The 19,868-nt window shown below is 35.7% G+C and overlaps 1 protein-coding gene across 3 annotated transcripts; it reads left to right on the top strand.

The window, feature by feature from the left end:
- The first annotated feature begins 15,758 nt into the window (after window positions 1–15,758).
- l(2)efl (lethal (2) essential for life) lies at window positions 15,759–19,513 on the top strand. Of its 3 annotated transcripts, none has more exons than XM_067776319.1 (4): window positions 15,759–15,906; window positions 18,636–18,736; window positions 18,828–19,120; window positions 19,186–19,510. In XM_067776319.1, exons 2-4 carry the CDS (start codon window positions 18,636–18,638, stop codon window positions 19,359–19,361), a joined length of 570 nt encoding a protein of 189 aa, XP_067632420.1. In that variant the 5' UTR covers window positions 15,759–15,906; the 3' UTR covers window positions 19,362–19,510. The 3 variants fall into 3 exon arrangements, with proteins under 3 accessions (XP_067632420.1, XP_067632421.1, XP_067632422.1); XM_067776320.1 differs by having other exon boundaries at window positions 15,777–15,906; window positions 18,511–18,736; window positions 19,186–19,513; XM_067776321.1 differs by having other exon boundaries at window positions 15,800–15,906; window positions 18,525–18,736; window positions 19,186–19,513.
- The last annotated feature ends 355 nt before the right edge of the window (window positions 19,514–19,868 follow it).

Raw genomic sequence — 19,868 nt, 5'->3', positions numbered from 1 at the left:
TATTATATATATACTAACAAAAACTATTAAATAAATATACCTTACATATGTTTTTATATGTACTGATTCAATTACACTGTACAACAGTAATTTTGCAACAAATGGTATTTTGCTGAAAGGCGGCAATGTACAGATAAATTTTCCCGTACAGACTTAAAGTCCTGCTCGTCTAGTTTATTTTCAATTCGCATTTAAAGATTAAACTAGTTACAAGTGTTCCGTTTGTCATTTGAGCGAATCCTAAAGAGTTTTAATATTTGTCCTTATGAAATGCGTAACATTTATTCTTCTACCACTTTTCATATTTTTCCGGAGGCATCATGAAGTTGTTACGTATTTGTGCAACTTGTTGCTAAAGATTTACTCAGCATTTTCACTTCTGGTGTAAAAAATAGTATCGAAGAACTAATCGTGGAGGAGGAGTGACATAAGGTAGGTGTTGTTTTTGTTGTTGTAGCGATAAGGATACTTCCCGAAAGCCTTGGGGAGTTTGCCGGATGCAGATCCGGTACGTTCCGGTACCAAGCCCGACCATCTCGGGAACGATTTGTTATGACCACATGCGACCTTCTAGGCCATACCGCCTCCACCCCTAGATCTATGAGGAGTTCGGGGTCGCCAGAGCAATTGGGTTTGGAGAAGCAATGTATTGCGTTGGCAACCTGAATGGGCTGCGCTACACAAACCCCTTGAATCCGGTATTTTATTCGCCTCTTACGACAGGCATACCTACCGCGGGATTATTTTAACCCCTGACATAAGGTCAAGGGCCATAACGTCAATTTACACTATGACTACTGCTAATGGCCACAAGGCCAATTGAAGCTATTACCAAATGGAATAAGTCACAAGGTCAAATTTGAAATGTTTAAAATGTGAGCAATATACATAGACAATATAACCATTCCGCTTTTTTTTAATAGTCATAAACTCAACTCACGTTTTCTCATGAGGCTAAAAGGTCAATTAACCGTTTACACGGTCATGGCCTTCCAATAAGGCGCGCCAGTCGCTTCTGCTCTCTGCTAACCGGCGCAAATTGGTCACACCAAGTGAGTTGAAATCGTTTCCCACCTGGTCCTTCCAGCGGAGTGGGGCCACCCTCAACGTCTGCTTCCATAGGCGGGTTGCGATAGAAACACTTTCTTGGCCGGTGCGTCATCTTTCATTCGCATAACATGGCCTGGCCAGCGCAGCCGCTGCGCATTAATTCGCTGGATTATGTTGATGTCTGCGTAGAGCTCGTACAGCTCATCGCTAAATCTTCTTCGGTACTCGCCATCGCCAACGCGTAGAGGTCCATAAAATAAATTATTACCCATAAGATCAAAAATCAAATGGTCGTAGGCTCAAGCTGAAGTTTCCTAAATGGCCAAAATACCAAATTCAAAAATGGTCATTTGAAGTTGTCATAATGCCAATAAACTTTATGGCCTTTTTAAATTTGGCACTATAGCCGTTTAGGAAATTTCCGTTTGAGCTTATGTCCTTCTCGGGAAAAAGTCCATGGAATTGCTAAAAGTAATTAATGTTGAGCTATGTTCAGAGAGAGATTTTTACAACTTCACCAAAGACCCTTCGCCATTCCTTAAATTTTAAACGTAAATAAAAAACAAGTAAGAAAGTCTACGTTCTGGTGAAACCGAACATGCCACACCCAGCTGTGCACTTGAAATGCTGTTGTTGTTTGTTTTGTGTGCTTAATACTGTTACAAGGCTGCGCAACAATACATATACATATGATTCTATTCTGAATTAATTTTTCTTCGAGTTATGGCTCCAGAAACGTAGAAAATAGCTTAGTCATAAAAGGGGCGGTGCAACGCCCAATTTTTTCCTATTTTTTGTTATAAATCCACTTGGGAAATGAAATACCATTGTTATAAAGCTCTTTTTTTGCAAAGATATAGCTTATTTTATTCGTCCACGACCCTTTTACAAATCTTTTTTATATAAGTGAGTGTGGTCTTTAAGCGATTTCGTAAATTTTTCTTCAAAGCATTTCTTATAGTAAAGGCAACTCTCTGTCGAATTTTGTTATGATAGGTTTAAAGATTTTTGATTTATGATTAATAATATTTGTAAAATTATTTTATCACAAGTGGGCGGTGCCACGCCCATTTTACATTTTTTTTTCCAAATTTGTATAAGCTCGTTTACCAAATTTGGTGAAGATATCTCAATAATTACTCAAGTTATCGTATTAACGGACAGACGGACGGAGGGACAGACGGACGGACATTGGTCAATCAAATTTTGTTTCGATACTGATGATTTCGATATATGGAAGTTTATATCTATCTCGATTCCTTTATACCTGTACAACCAACCGTTATCCAATCAAAGTTATAATACTCTGTGTACAAGTACAGCTATTATACAACGCAGATATATTGGTACATCCAGCGAAAATGATTTCTACGAAGTCCGATTTGAAAAATTTACCATAGTTGTTCCAAAAAAAGTTTTTATTTCGTTGAACAATGTTATTAATACATGTACCTCTTCTTCACTTAATTTATATATATCCATTAGGGCAGGTCGATTTAAAAATCGCTCATTGCTCTGTGAAAATCGTATTCTAGGGATCAAAATAAGAAACTTTGCCGAAGGAATCATACCTCTAAAACGAATTCTGATGTCCCCCCCTTTGGGTCGAACTTTTGGGTGGCAATTTCAATTCTACATGCTGTGTCTTGTGGTGGCTTAAAAAAAAACAACACAAGCAATTTTACGATCTGCAATTGTGTCACAGTGATACCTTCATTTTTTAAAATGGTTGAATAAAAAACCCACACAACTATGTTTACGACATGCAAATGCATCACAGTGATGCCTCGGTTTTAAAAGGGGGTTGAAAAACGCTAATTGCTAATAATTTTTTTTAAAGTTCTTTTCTATTACTAAGTTAAATTCATTTTTTCATTTACATATGTTCTGAATATATAAATTTCTAAAGAGAAAAATAAACTCCAAAAAGAAAAAACATGGCATTTCAAAGTGGGATTTTTCAAAATTTGCCCCTTCGACCCAAAGGGGGGACATCAGAATTCGTTTTAGAGGTATGGTTCCTTCGGCAAAGTTTCTTATTTTGATCCCTAGAATATGATTTTCACAGAGCAATGGGCGATTTTTTTGCCTCCCCACAAATCGACCCGGGCTAATATACATATATGTATATTGGTCTGTTGAGACATCACTTTAGTCTTTTATATAAGTATGTGAGAAATACTAATAAATTTACCTTATTTTTAGGCATTCTTGTTTTTAATATTTGTTTTCGCCAACCTGTGTAAAGGGTGTTTGTTTTTAGCAGGTTGGATGTATATATGGGCAAAGCTACAAACCCGTTTCCTTTGAGCAAATAAACAAATAATGTATAATTCCCGAAATTACTCCGAAAATAATGAAATAATATATGTAAAATAAAACTGGAGTGACCTTAAACTGTCACAAATTGGTCCCGATATAGTTTCGAAATGATTCCGTAAATAGGCCCGAAGAGATCCTGTTACAATCCCAAAATATTTTCGAAATAGGCTCGATCATAAATAATCTTGAAGTCATCGTGAAATTGCCAGAAAGTTTTACCGAAATCTTTCAAAATCACCCTTAAAATAATCTCGAAGTGTTCCTGTAAGCATTGCGAAATACCCTGGAAACAGCCCCAAAGTTGTTCCAAAAGGGTCCACGAATATACATACATTTGTTAAAAATTTGATCGAAACCAGACAGTTCTTAACTTCATATTAGTTTAAAGGGATGCGCATTCAACCGATTTACTGGTAACATGATGTTTCCACCTCAATTTGAATGATTTTCATTTTATTGAAAAAAAACCGATAAGCCCCGGTTTTACTGCCCTTTATGTCGTTTTCCGCGAATTTACAGATACATATAAGTTTCATTTAGATTCACTCTGCGGGCGAGATGTGTGTTGCCACCATACATTTAAGCCTGCACGTATTGCTTGAATATTTCTTGGACCCTTGAAGATAATTTGTTCGAATAGACCTGTTCCTGATTCACTTCCTGAAAAAAATGTCGTAAATACTAATCTGTACAAGAACTTACCTGTATACCAAATTTCAACCAAATCGAACTGTTATTATAATTTTTTCGAATAGATCGGTTTCTGGTGGACTTATCGGAAAGAAACTATAAAGGAACATTCTCCGAACTGCTGTGAAGCTATCCTACAAATTTGAGTAAAGCTCGCGGAGTGGCTTTGAAGACCATAAGCTTCATACAAACATATGTACATCCTTCTTTGTACATATATGTATTGTAACGAATTTACTGCAAATCCTCTTATTTGCAACCTTCTACTAACGTTCGTATCGCTAAACTGTTGAATAAATAATTCCAATATTTAATAGTGTAAAATGGCCGTTATTAAAGTACTTCACAATAACACTCTACTATTGCTCGCCAGATAGCGTCTTAAATCCAACTGATTGTCGCGCCTCTACCGTTTCTGCTTTTATACTGTGTGATTTCCTCGTTGCATCTTCTAGGTGCTTCCAGAATTTACTTATTTGCTGGTATATAATTATAACTACAGACGTACGTGTGTAGCTCTCATATGCGCGTGTATTTGTGAGCGACACTTCCACAATTATAATTGCATTCTTTCGGGAGCATCTGAGATAAGATATCTGCATGTGTTTGTGCGTTGCTTCTCCGCTGCGTGTACGTACATATGTGTAGACATAATGATTGAATTATTGATGTGCATACAAGTCACTGCTTAGCATCGGCTTAGAGATGACAGTACCCCTTAGTGTTGCTAATATTCGTTACAGTATATATACATATATGTGTAAACAAAAAATGTATGCGCAATAACCTTCGAAGAGATTTTAAGCCAAGCTTCTCTTCAACTTTGCGTTGTGCCCCTTTTTGATTTGTGTTAAAACCTGTTAAAATTCAACTCTCATTATTTTTTGTAACGTGCCCAAAGAAGTATAACTCCAAAAATAAAAGTTTGCTTACAAGAGGAAAATAAGAAAATTTATTGGGCGTTTTCTTATGATCTGGACAACACGCTTTGATATAATAAATCCCGCGAAATATCCCAATGGAGAAGTGAATGATTCGAAACTTTGGACAGCCAAAGCCGTGTTTACTGCCATCGTAGCGGTTTTTTGTTTTTCTTCATTAATCCTACTTCTATTCTGGTTCTTGCCAATTGATATTCACAACACTGCGACATCTGTTGCAGAATGAATGTGAAAATTGGACTTGTATGATGGCAATATTTTATTGACACTTTTTCTCCATGCTCTGAGATGTATTAACAATTTTTGTTGTTATATCGGCCTACTGATTTGTAAGATCGCGGGTTCGAATCGAGCCCAAGGCCTAACAATAATTATTTTATCATTATTATTGTTATGATACATTTTTTCTTAATTGATTAATGAAGACAAACAAAAAACCGCTGTGATGGCTGAATGGTTATAGCAGCGGCGCCTAAACGTTGCCGATGAAGGAATTTAGCAGTTCCCGAAATGGATTTATACAACGAGCTTTGGCAGTTGTCTAAATTTTTTCTTTCTTCTATTCTAATTTAATAATTTTTTCAATTAAGAAAAAATTGATCATAACAATAATAATGATAAAATAAAAATAATAAATTTTCAACCTGTATTAAATACATTAATTTTATCTTTTTAAAATATACCGTCCTCTTGATAAATATTAAAAATGTTTAACCATATTTATTGCTCTGAGATGTAATAGATGCGACACTTCTTATTGATGGCATAATCCGACATGATATTGTAACGAATTTTGGGAAATTCCACTTATTCCAAACCTTCTGCTAACGTTCAAATCGCTAACCTGTTGAATAAATCACCCCAATGTTCAGTATTGCAATATCGTCTTTATATAGTCTACTTGGGAGTAGTACAATTATACTTCAATATCACGTATTTAACAACAGCGTATTTAAATCAAACTGATTAGTTATTCCTCAGCTTGTGCTGCTTTTATACTCTCTGTTGCCTTGTCCGCATATTTCTCCAAAGGTCTAGACGTTTCACCTTCTAGAATCCTCTGCTGGGTTACCAGCTATATACATGTATATTTGTAGTTTACGCGTTTATCATAGTCATATGCGTGTCTATGTGTGAGCAACTACTTGGGCTGATGACCACAAGTTTGTGCGTGAAATATCTCTTCGTTACCTTCTATGTATGTGTGTAAATGATGATTGATGTGTTCGTGCACACATGTATGGCTCGCTTTGATGTTTTTGTTGCTGCGTGATTATTTACTAACAGCCTAGTGATATTATAATTCGCCACAATATGAAAGTTTAATCATCGAGCTTGGTAATTTTAATGGCTCTTCATGTCAAATCAATTACATCAATTTTGCTATGAGATTGTACTTCTAAAAATAACACCCTTTACAATCATCTTTAAAATCTTTACAAAAGTAAACTCATTGTTGGGTTCATAACATAATTGTTCATTATTAGTCACTTTGACAAAAAAAAAATTTTGCAAAATGACCCGCACATTCTAGAAATTTTTGCATTTAGGTTCTTCAACTTTTGTGTTTTGTCGCTTTATAGCTAACTTTTGAGTACAACCGAAATGCAAAGAATATTTAGAATTTTGATCTTCATCTGCATGCGTCATGATCTTTTTTTCATGTTTAAAACAATAACATATATTTGGATCGATAGTAGCACAGTGAAACAAAATTAGAAATTTTTCTTGCAACAGAGTTAAAGCCCCGTCACATAAGCAGTTTTTCATATAGATGCGTTCAACGCAATCGAATGCACCTTTTTTATGGAGAATGCCAGATCGAGAGACACTGACGCATCTGACATGGAAAAGTAGCCAACTTCCAACTTTTGTTGTAAACAAAGCGTAAGATGAAGTATTCGATATTTGCTTTGGCTAAGAGTACTATCAAACTTTGATAGTGAAATTATTTTTCCCACTCGTTGGCACTGTTAGAACATTCTCCACACTTAAAAACTGCAATTTAACAAATGAATAGAACACAAAATATGTTAGTAAGTAAAGTAATTTTCTTTTGTAGTGAGAATGTTTATAACAGCGCTTCGCAAAATTTTGTATGTAAATGGGCAAGATGAAATAAAACTCAATTGCTAAGTCTGAAGTTCCTTCATATTTACAAACGCAACATCTTGCTTAATTGTGGCGATTTTATGGGCATGTAAAAGATTGCGTTGTGGCTAGGCCTTTATCATGGCATTTTTCATAAAATGGACTTCGTATAGATCATTTTCGTTACATGTCCAGCACGTCTGTGTTATTTTTTATTTGAAATAATAGGGAGTAACATGTGTCTTTGGTCTAGTTGTAAAAAATCTGGAAGAGTTACAACTTTGGTGCCCTAGAAAATCTTGCTTTCTGTAAACAGCTTAACACTTCATACGAACACTTCAACTCTCTTCGATTAGTTCTTCAGTAGTTTTTTTTTGCCCCAGAAGTGAAAACGCTGAGTAAATGTTTAGCAACATGTTGCATCAACACGTATACAATTCCTACTGCAATCGGAAGAAATATAATAAAGTGGTGGCAGAAGAAATGGTGTAATTACCAAGTGTGGTAAGAAATATTACTTATTTTATAAGGACCCATTTCTTAGGAACCAAAGCTTAAAAAAGTCTTCAGGTTTTTGTACACACTGCCGAAGGACACCAACAGTTTTACTTTTAAACGCAAATTAAAGATAAACCAAACTAGTTGAGACAAATTTATTTGGGCGATGTTATGATAACTTTGTTTCAAAACTACTGTTAAATAGTGTATTTTTTTTTACTACGGGCCTTATTAACCTAACAGATACTTAGCATGTACATAAGATTTATTGGGTAGAAATATTTTTTTGTTGTTTTCAAAAAAATATATCATTGGACCAAAAATTACTCTGTGACATTGAAAAGTCAATTTTTGCATACATATCTTAATACTAAACACTTATATTGTTTTGAACTGAATGAGATTCTAAAATTCGTTAGCTGACCATACTTTACTTATTAACCCTTTCGCTACGGAGTTTGATCTTCACTCTCCTCATAGTTTTTGGACATCTCTTTTTAAAATGTTAGAATAATTAAAGACCCAACCGATTACTCACCAAAGTCTGCCCAACCGACACGAGGGGTGCATCCACAGCAGAGATCTGCTTTGAGTACTAATAAAATTAGTGCACTTAGTCATGAGCAAAAAAATTGTGTCTAAATGTGTACTTAGTCAAGTACAGACAAATACTATGAGTGTTTAGTACACAAAATAGAAAATACATACGAGTGCCCCGAAACACGTATGTCTCATACATATATGACATTGTTGAGTATAAACAGATATCATTGTCGCTTTAACTCAGAAGCACTTTGAATTCGTGTGTAATACACTGTATACTTCGTTTATCATCGGTTTTACTTTGGCGCTGTATTCAGTTTAGTTTCGTGTGCATCGTTGTGTTGCTAGCGTCAGAAGACTGATATGACTATATTCATTTTATTGTACTATTAGTCTTACTTATTCCAATTAGTGTTTTCGTACAACACAGTTGAATTTCTTGCTCATTAAGTCAATTGAGTACTGAACTGCTTCGTGGCTTATGAGCGGTTATTCATTTTACGAAGCAAGACTATGTAAATGTGTGTCAGTGTATAGTGAATAATTGCAACTCACTGATCCACAGGCTTGTTATTTTCGTTTGCTGAATTGTTAAGGCTGGGTATGGCAAGAGTAGAGATCTTGACTTGACTTTCGCCCTACAAAATTGATCACGTTGCGATCAAAAGAAGCAAAAAGAATACAGAGACCAACGCTATATGAATATCAGTCAAATATAAATAACCATAAAGTTATTGAAAACTTTTTTAAGGTTAGACCTTTAGGAAAAGTGGGCGTGGTCTTTAACTGATTTTGATTATCTTCACTCAGTATACATATTTTGAAAAGTATAGTGTCTCTGCCAAATTTCAATGATATATTTTTAACGGCTATTGATTTACGGCTCGTTAAACTTGCAAACTTTCTTTTACTAAGTGTGGATGGTGCCATTCCTATATGCCAAAATTTTTTGGAATTTATGTTTTGCGTCATAAAACCAATCCACCTACCAAATTTCATTAGCTTGGCGGTATTCAGTTTTGAATTATCGTATTTTTTCAATTTTTCTAAATTTTTGATATCGGAAAAGTGATAACTAATATCCGATTCATTTTTAATACCAATCTATTTTGGATCCAGGTAAGTCCGTTTACCGAATTTGGAAGATATCTCAATATTTGCTCAAGTTATTGTGTTAAGGGACGGACAGGCGGATGGACGCGGACATAGCTTGATACAATTTTTCTTCGATAGAGATGATTTTGATATATGAAAGTCTATATTGTCTCGATTCTTTTATACCTGTACAAACAATCGTTATCCAATCAAAGTTGTAATATCCTGTGCAGAAGTACAGCTGGGTAATAGTAAGATATGAGTTCAAGGAGTTTGCTGGCTGAAATGATACCCGTGAAATTTCGCCGGATAACGAAAACATTCAAGACCGTGGCGAGCTCATGCAGAATTGGGCAGTGCATCTTAAGCTATGGAAAATTAATTCCACTACGCACTGGATATGGGATCTTCACTTTCTTCTTCTTCTTCTAGTAACAATGAGACTCCCCAAGGTTTATCGATGTTTATTTGCCGAATACAGATCCAAAACGTTCCCGAAAAACGCACAAATATAATACTAACCTGACCATTTTATATCATTACTTTGACTCTATTAGATCATCCAACACTCATATATCGATGGGGATCTTGAAGAACAGGATTTACCGCGAGTAGTTGAGGTTGAAAATTACACTAACAACCCTTCGAAATGGATACGCTACACACCCCTTTGAATCCCCAGGTATCATACTTGGTAGTCGCTGATCCTCAAACATTTCGGAGGCGGTTTTTGGAACGTTATGGACCTTTTTCGGGGACAATATGCGTCTATTACGAAACTATCTACAATACCAATTTGTGATCGTATTGTAACGAATTTAGTGCGATTCCGCTTATTTGCAACCTTTTACTAACGCTCGAATCACTAAACTGTTGAATAAATAACTCCAATATTCAATAATTCCAAAATGTTCTTTATAAGACTACTTTCACAATAACACTTCACAACCAATCGCGTGATTAAATGAAACTGATTACAGCTCACTCAGCTTTAACTCCTTTTATACTCTGTGATGTCTCATTCGCATACTTCTAGGCGTTTCTTCTTCTAGAATTTACTACTTGTTTACCAGCTATAAACTCACCAGCTATAAACTACAGATGCACGTTTATAGCTTCTCATATGCGCGTGTATATGTGAGTGATACTTGCACAAATGATTGCCTACTTTTGTGAGCATCTCAGATATATGCATGTATATGTGTGAGAAATACTTTGCTGATGATTGCATGCTTTTGTGAGCATCTCTCCGCTGCTGTATGTACATATATGTAGACATAATGATTGATTGGTTTATGTACATACAAGTGACTGCTTAGTATCGGCTTAGAGATGATAGTATGCCTTAGTGTTGCTAATATTCGTCACAATGCCCTCCGCCTAAGTCTCATCGTCCCGATCAGACAAATTTCCTGATCTAAACGCCGCCAGCCTTTCCAGATGAACAACTTTCATTTTGGTTCGTGGTTTACTAATGATTTGTATGCGGTAAACTACATCGTTGATCCGTTTTACAAATTTGTATGGGCCTTCCCAGTTACACTGCAATTTCGGGGACAAACCTTTTTTTCGTTGTGGGTTGTATAACAGTACCAAATCTCCTTCCTGAAAACCTTCCGAAATAATTGCTTTATCGTATCTGGCTTTCATCTTGTCACTCATAATCTTTGTTCGTTGCCTTATCAGATCGTGTATTTCTCTCAGCTCTTCTTCCAAGACACCAGTAGGTTTCTTGACATTTCTCTCCGCATCGGCACCTATCCCAAACTTCAAATCAGCTGGCAATTGCCAAAAATTACTTTTGCAGGGGTTTGGCCCGTTGTCTCGTGCACTGCTGATCGGTAAGCCATCAAGAATAATGGTATGCGGATATCCCACTCTTTATGGAACTTGTCCACTACTTTCCTTAAGTGCTCCTCCAATGTTCTATTGAATCGTTCCACCATACTATCGGACTGAGGATGCAAAGCAGTTGACCGTTTTTTTCGAATGCCCAATGATTTAAACATTTCCTGGAACACAGCTGATTCGAAATTCCTGCCTTGGTTAGAATGCAACTCCATTGATACACCATACCTTGCAACCCAATTGTTTATAAACACTTCTGCTACTGTTTCCGCTTCTTGATTTGGGATTGGGTATACCTCTGGCCATTTGCTGAAATAATCCATCACCACCAGTATATATTTGTTTCCGCAGTTGCTAGTAGGAAATGGACCTGCGACATCCATAGCGATCCTTTCAAATGGCGCACCTGAGTTATATTGCTTCATCTGGCCATGACTTCGGGTTTTGGGCCCTTTCGCTCTGCTGCAAACCTCGCAGTTCGCAATCCACTCAGTTACCGACTGACGGTAACCAACCCCATAGAACCTCTGTTTAATCTTCCCGAGCGTCTTCGTGATTCCATATGACCTCCGCTTGGACCATTATGCAGCTCGCTTAGCACGTCAGGAATCATTTTCCTGGGAACGACTATCAGTTTCTTCTTGCATTGACTTCGCAATGAGACTCTCTGCTGACATCTCCTCTCTGTTTGGTCTTTCGTTTCGTTCGAGCCCATGCATAACATGAGACAGATCTGTATCTTCTAGCTGACATTTCCTTAGTTGTTCCTTGTCCCATTCATCCGTACACGTTATAGTAATTAGCCGGACATCTATAATATCTTATTTAGCCTCGGCCTTTGAACAGTGCTTGCATTCCAAACTACATGGTCTTCGTGACATTGCTTCGGCATTCTCATGGGTACTACCTTTCCGGTGCTCAATGGAAAAGTCATAGCTTTGTAGCCGCTCGATCCACCGTGCCAATTGTCCTTCCGGATTACGGAACTCCAGAAGCCACTTCAACGCTGCGTGATCTGTCCTGACGCGGAATCGCTGGCCGTAGAGGTATTTGTGAAAAGGTTAAATACACACTACCAATGCCAACAGCTCTCTCTGTGTAACGCAGTAGTTCCTCTCTGGTTTTCCCATTGAACGGCTGTAATATGCAACTACCTTCTCCTGTCCATCGACCAGTTGTGATAATACGCCTCCTATAGCATATCCACTCGCATCTGTTTTTAGAATAAATGTTGCTCCTGGAATCGGATATGCAAACATTGGGGCAGTGCATAAACGCTCTTTCCATGTTTGGAAAGCCACTTGTTGCTCCTTCTTCCATGCAAGAGCTTTTTTTTTTTTGTAAGCTCGTGGAGGCTATGGGCTACGCTGGCAAAATTTGGTACAAACCGCCGGTAATATGTGCACAGCCCATGGAAACTTCTCCATTCATGTAGGTTCTGATAGGTAGGATTTGGCCAATCTTTTACAGCCTCTATCTTTTCGTTCGCAGTGCAGATGCCCTCTGTCGTTACCTTGCGACCCAAATAATTTACTTCCTTTCTAAACAGCGCACACTTTTTGGTACTTAGTTTCAGACCAGCGCCAGCTATTCTCTGGAAAACTTCCTCCAAGTTTTTAAGATGTTCATCAAAGTTCTTGCCCTATACTATGATGTCGTCCAGGTACACAAAGCATGTTTTCCAATGTAGTCATTTCAATACCTGATCAATGAGTCTCTCAAAAGTACCTGGTGCATTAGAAAGTCCAAAAGGCATTACTGTAAATTTCCAAATACCATCTCCGACGCTGAAGGCTGTTTTCTCTTTGTCTTCCTCCTTCACCTCCACTTGCCAGTAGCCACTTTTCAAATCCAGTGTAAAAAACAATTTCTTACCAGAGAGCGAGTCCAGAGTGTCGTCAATTCTTGGCAATGGGTAGCTATCCTTTTTTGTGACGTCGTTCAACTTGCAAAACAAAAAGCATGTTTTCCAATGTAGTCATTTCAATACCTGATCAATGAGTCTCTCAAAAGTACCTGGTGCATTAGAAAGTCCAAAAGGCATTACTGTAAATTTCTAAATACCATCTCCGACGCTGAAGGCTGTTTTCTCTTTGTCTTCCTCCTTCACCTCCACTTGCCAGTAGCCACTTTTCAAATCCAGTGTAAAAAACAATTTCTTACCAGAGAGCGAGTCCAGAGTGTTGTCTATTCTTGGCAATGGGTAGCTATCCTTTTTTGTGACGTCGTTCAACTTGCAAAACCTCATTTTCCCATCCTTCTTCTTAACAAGTACCACCGATGAGCTCCATGGACTAGCTAATGGTTCGATGACGCCACTGTCGCTCATTTCTTGTACGATTTGACTCACGACTTCCCGCTTCGCCAGTGGAACACTACGAGGAGCTTGACGTATCGGCCGCGCGTCTCCAGTGTCAATTTGATGTTTCACAACATTGGTGCGGCCTGGTTTGAAACCATCTGGTCAAATATGTCCGAGTACTTTAGGGGCATGTACATATGTGTAGACATAATGCTGGCATGTACATATGTGTAGACATAATGATTGATTTGTTTATGTACGTACATGTGACTGTTTAGTATCGGCTTAGAGATGATAGTATGCCTTAATGTTGCTAATATTCGTCACAGTATTAAACTTGTTTGGAGCTTTTTCGTGCTAGTTTTGGCATCGTTTTTGGATTACCAAGAAAATATTTAGAGATGTTTTTAATGATTTTTTTTATCTTTGTGGGCCCAGTTCGCGATATTTTACTTATCATTGCTAGTAAAACTTTAGGATCATATTATTATTATTTCGAGATCATTTTTTAACCATTTCGGGACTGCTCTCCACACCGTTGGGTGCATTTCGGAATCACTTCGCCATTGTGTTCCCGATAACTTATTTTCCAGGCCAATTTGAAATCATTTAAAGATTATTTTTGAAATCAAGCTGCGTGCATTTCGGAATCATTTTATCATTGCCTTCGCGATCACTTCAGTACAAATCGGGAATTACTTCCGGACTTTCAGTTCCATTTTGGAACTCATTATGAATTGATGTATATTGCAACGATTTTCCGTCATCCCTTGTCAAATTTTGTTTGGAGACAAACCGGTTTCGGCGTTATGCCATCATCAGTGTAATTTTTCGTTCCTTGTCTCCAAACAAAATTTGACATAGTATTGTTTTCGAGTTCAAAGTCGTACTGGTTTAAAACCACTTCGGGTTTGTTTTCGAAGTCATTTAGTTCTTGCTTTGGAAAAATATACTTTCTTAGATATCTATGTAAGTGCTTAGGGTTTCGATAACTGTTATGCTGAGTTATTTCCATAGTGTTTGTATAATGACTAAAGCTAATTCAGAAAATTACTAGGAATGACAAACATTTTACCTTCCAAGCTGCAAAAACTTGCTTATCGACAGAATTCTTCTTAGATGATGCATTTTTTCGAACAATTGTGTCTATAAATATTGATGTACATAAGTATGTACATATGTGGGAAAGATTACGCTATCTTTCTTGTAACGATTCAAGTGCCCTGCACGGCATTCTAAATACGCCCCCCCCCCCTCCCCTCACATACAATTTATTTATTATTTTTATAGTTCCGAAAATGCTGAAATCGCACTAAAACATCCCACATATTGTGCACACCTTTCTCCACAAAAAAAAAAAAAAAAAAAAAAAAACAAGTAAGGATGGGACTGTCTTCGGCTGTGCCGAGGACTTCATACCTTTCATGAATGGGGCTGAACAATAATCTTATCCCATTCGTAATCTCCAAATAATGCGCTGTATAAGATAAGAAATATATAGTGAACAGATGTACATACCTAAACGATTTTAAGATAAATATAAAAAATGGCAATTATCTGAACGATCGGTTGTATGGGATATATATCATATATAGCTCCGATCGAAATGATTTCTTCTTGAAATCTTCTATGATATATTAGAAAAAATATCACCAAATTTAACGTTTTTATATTTAAAATTAAGGGAGAAATTGCCAAACATCTTTCTATCTCAACGATCGGTTGTATGGGATATATACTATATATAGCTCCGATCAAAGTGATTTTTGCAGGATATCTTCTATGATATATTAGAATATATATCACCGAGTTTCACGTTTATACTTTCTAAATTGCGGCAGGAATGACTAAAATCGTCTTATCTGAACGATCGGTTGTATGGGAGATATATGTTATAGTGGTCCGATCCTACCGGATCCGACAAATGTCTACTATACTGCAAAAATACATCCTTATGCTAAATTTCATTGAGATATCTCAAAATTTGAGGGACTAGTTTGCGTTCAAACAGACAGACGGACGGACGGACAGGCGGACATGGCTTTTTCAACTCATTTCGTCGCCCTGATCAATTCGGTATACTTAATGGTCAGTCTATCTTCTATATTTCTCAACGTTACAAACATCGGACCAAAGTTAATATACCATTTCATGTTCATGAAAGGTATAAAAACACAAATAAGTTCAGAATCACCATTCTTCTCCTAACATATAACCCTTCACCAACCCTCGCGGTGGCACAAGCGCCCAGTGGAAATGGCGTGAAAATGTAAACAACATGAAATGACGCTAAACTAAAAATAGATACAGAATTTTTCATTTAATATTTTTAAATGATACTCATCTAGAAAAGCGTATAGAAAGTATAAATATGAATATATCAACAATTTTCGATTCAATATAAAATAGACGAACACACAAGGATTTCAATTCAAAAATATTTCGAACGCGTAATAGTGAAGACGCGACTGAACTGAAAAACTATAAATCGCTAAAAGTGCGAGGGTGTTCATATTTGAATAAAAGGTGAATAATTGTGAAAGGTTTAATAAAAAAAAAACAGATTTCAAATCTAAATTTAGAAGGTTAAAAATCCGTGTACAAAAAAACTTAAAACTGCATAATTTTAAAAAATCTATGAAGCAAATTTTTCGGAATTTCGATTTATTATATACAAAAGGAGTTATTCGAAAATTTAACAATTTTATAACTAAAAAATTTTCTAAAATGTGTTTTAAAATAGGAAATTTATTATAAACCTATATTTATTTATAGCTAAATTTTCTATACACATGTTTGAAAAAATTTTAAAAGGAAATTTTAAATACTTAAGTGAACATTGCACAATTTTTAAATTCAAAAATTTAACAATTTTTGTTGTTATATCGGCCTACTGATTTTAAGATCGCGGGTTCGAATCGAGCTCAAGGCCTAACAATAATTTTTTTTTTTTTTTTTATCATTATTATTGTTATGATAACTTTTTTCTTAATTGAAAAAATTTTTAAATTAGAATAGAAGAAAGAAAAAAGTTTAGACAACTGCCAAAGCTCGTTGTATAGATCCATTTCGGGAACTGCTAAATTCCTTCATCGGCAACGTTTAGGCGCCGCTGCTATAGCCATTCAGCCACCACAGCGGTTTTTTGTTTGTCTTCATTAATCCTACTTCTATTCTGGTTCGTGCCAATTGATATTCACACCACTGCGACATCTGTTGTAGAATAGCTGTGAAAATTGGACTTCTTTGTTGGCAATGCTGCCATAGTGTCATATTTTATTGACACTTTTTTTCCCCGTGCTCTGGGATGTATTAACAATTTTTGTTGTTATATCGGCCTACTGATTTTAAGATCGCGGGTTCGAATCGAGCTCAAGGCCTAACAATAATTTTTTTTTTTTATCATTATTATTGTTATGATAAATTTTTTCTTAATTGAAAAAATTTTTAAATTAGAATAGAAGAAAGAAAAAAGTTTAGACAACTGCCAAAGCTCGTTGTATAGATCCATTTCGGGAACTGCTAAATTCCTTCATCGGCAACGTTTAGGCGCCGCTGCTATAGCCATTCAGCCACCACAGCGGTTTTTTGTTTGTCTTCATTAATCCTACTTCTATTCTGGTTCGTGCCAATTGATATTCACACCACTGCGACATCTGTTGCAGAATAGCTGTGAAAATTGGACTTGTTTGTTGGCAATGCTGCCATAGTGTCATATTTTATTGACACTTTTTTTCCCCGTGCTCTGGGATGTATTAACAATTTTTGTTGTTATATCGGCCTACTGATTTTAAGATCGCGGTTTCGAATCGAGCTCAAGGCCTAACAATAATTTTTTTTTTTTTTATCATTATTATTGTTATGATAAATTTTTTCTTAATTGAAAAAATTTTTAAATTAGAATAGAAGAAAGAAAAAAGTTCAAAAATTCAAAAATTTAAATTTTTTTAAAATTAATTGAGTAAAATTTTCCAATGTTTTTTTTTTAATAATTAAGAAATCAAAGTGACAATGTATTAGACAGTCTGACGACTTCAGAATTTAAAACTTCATGTTCGAAACAATTTTAAAAATAATTTTTTTTAATGTTTCGGTAATATTTGAAACTTTAATGGTTTTGCAAATTGCAACAGTTTTTATTACTTTTAGAGTCGAGCCTACGAAATTTCGATTTAATAAATTTTCAAAAAAGCATATGTGACCCGGTCTATGAAAAGGTGGCTTATGACTCAAAAAAGAAATTGCGAGAAACAGCTGTTTTTTTTTGAGTCATAAGCCACCTTTTCATAGACCGGGTCACATATATGTAATACTCCTATATTGGTACAAAAGGCTAGGTACATTCCCAAACATCAGAGTGCCGATATATTTCTATTTAAAAGTTTTTGTTTTTGTATTCAATAATCGAATGCGCCTAAATTAAAATTTTTTCTTTTCACACTTATGCTGCTCCAATCACAACAATTTTATGGCTGTCTTGTTTTGATTTCGAATTCAAAACACCTAGCGAGCATTTTCTATTAGCAATATAGGAGTATCACATATATGTAAAAAGCCAACAGTGAACAGTTTACTCGTATTCGAACAAACAAAATTTGAAATTGTAAATTTTTAAAAATTAAAAAAAAAAAAAAAAAATATTTAAAAAAATTCCAAAAAACAAGTTTCCACAAAAAAAAAAAAAAATTTAAATGAAATTTCTCATATTTCAGTTAGAATTAAATTTGTTGGGTTACTTGCAGAACGACAAGCTATATTTCTCACTCAGAGTTAGCAAATTTTAAAATCAGTTCTAAGAAAAAGTTAACTTTCTGCAAGGGAGTCTTCAAAACTACACAATTCTAAAAAACTCTACACCTGTTTATCGATAACTTAAATTAAAAAACTAAAACATATTCGATTGGCAATACACAAGAGGGTCTTATTCATGGAAAATTTTACGGTTTGAGTTGTTTCCATGGTTTCCAATATAAAATTTGATCAAACATACGAGATACGGCGAATAGAAGACCTTGGGAATAGCCTAAATATTTGAAATTTTAAAGGCTTTTGTAAAAAACAAACAAATATTATAATATAGTACCTAGTTTTATTTGCATTAATGATTTTAAACCTTTCGTGGTGATTAAGTTAATTACCATTAGTGTTCTTATCTACTTTCAATTTCCAACAATAACGTAATTGGATTCTGGAATCTTATTGAATTGCCACCGCATCCAACCAAACCAATTTTCAAATTTTCACCTAAACCGTAGATGTCAGTAGTTCCACTCATGTTCCGTGACTGGTGGGATGATTTGGAATTTCCAACGCGCACTTCGCGCCTCTTGGATCAACATTTCGGCACTGGACTGAAGTAAGTAGAGTAGAATAAGCCAAAACAAATACCTTCGCGAAAGCGATAATTTCCTAACTTTTTAAAAAATGTTTCTCTTCCACTTTCATAGACGCGATGATCTTCTCTCATCCGTTTGGAGTTCACGTCCCACAATGTTGCGTTCCGGTTACCTGCGTCCATGGCATCGTTCACCAACCAGCTTGCAAAAGCAAGAATCTGGTTCCACATTGAATATTGACAGTGAGAAATTCGAGGTTATTTTGGATGTGCAACAATTCACGCCCAGCGAGATCACTGTCAAAGTCAGCGATAAATATGTGCTTGTCGAGGGTAAACATGAAGAGCGTCAGGATGAACATGGTTACGTGTCTAGACAATTCTCTAGACGTTATTTGCTGCCAAGTGAGTTAAAAAAAAAAAAGATTTTTATTTCATATTTTTATACTGATATTTTTCTTTTCCTTCAGGTGACGTTAATCCCGACAATGTAAAATCTTCGCTCTCATCTGATGGTTTGTTGACCATTACCGCACCCCTCAAGAAGGCGCTACCGCCAAATACTGAACGTGTTGTACCTATCGCACAAACTGGCCCATCATCAAAGGAAGATAATGCCAAAAAAGTCGAAACCACCACCGCCTAATCTATTGGTTTAGCGAAGTTCAATTAGACTGTTTTCCATTTTTCACAAATTTAAATTGATTATATTTCTCATTATAACAATTTAGCATTTAATAATCATTTATTATTTGGTAATCATTTTTATACTAAAGAAAATAAAAAAAAAAAAAAAATAATTAAAATGGAAGAAAGAAATATTTCTTATCGGCTTAACGTTTTAGACGATTTTGGTCGTCTCTTTGCTGCTAACTATGTCTCAATTATATGGTTGGCTCATCTCATCAGCCAGTTTGTTAAGGCCGGTTGTAGGTCAATCGAGTTGAAACAGCAAAATTTGAGTTTATATTGCTTTGTAAAGATAAAATTTGTTTTCTTAAACGGTCTAGTGTACCTACGCTAGGGTGGTCCTTATACATCAAATAAACAGCGATTAGAAACACCACATATAAATTCTGATCTCGATTAGAGACGGTAACACAGACATTAAAGTTAAAAATGATCTATGAAAACTCAAATAATTAAACTTAAT

Source organism: Eurosta solidaginis, chromosome 3 (assembly GCF_040869045.1).
Source record: "Eurosta solidaginis isolate ZX-2024a chromosome 3, ASM4086904v1, whole genome shotgun sequence".
Classification (NCBI taxonomy): domain Eukaryota; kingdom Metazoa; phylum Arthropoda; class Insecta; order Diptera; family Tephritidae; genus Eurosta; species Eurosta solidaginis.
The sequence above is the reverse complement of the archived record's forward strand: the minus strand, read 5'-3'. Positions and strand labels throughout refer to the sequence as shown.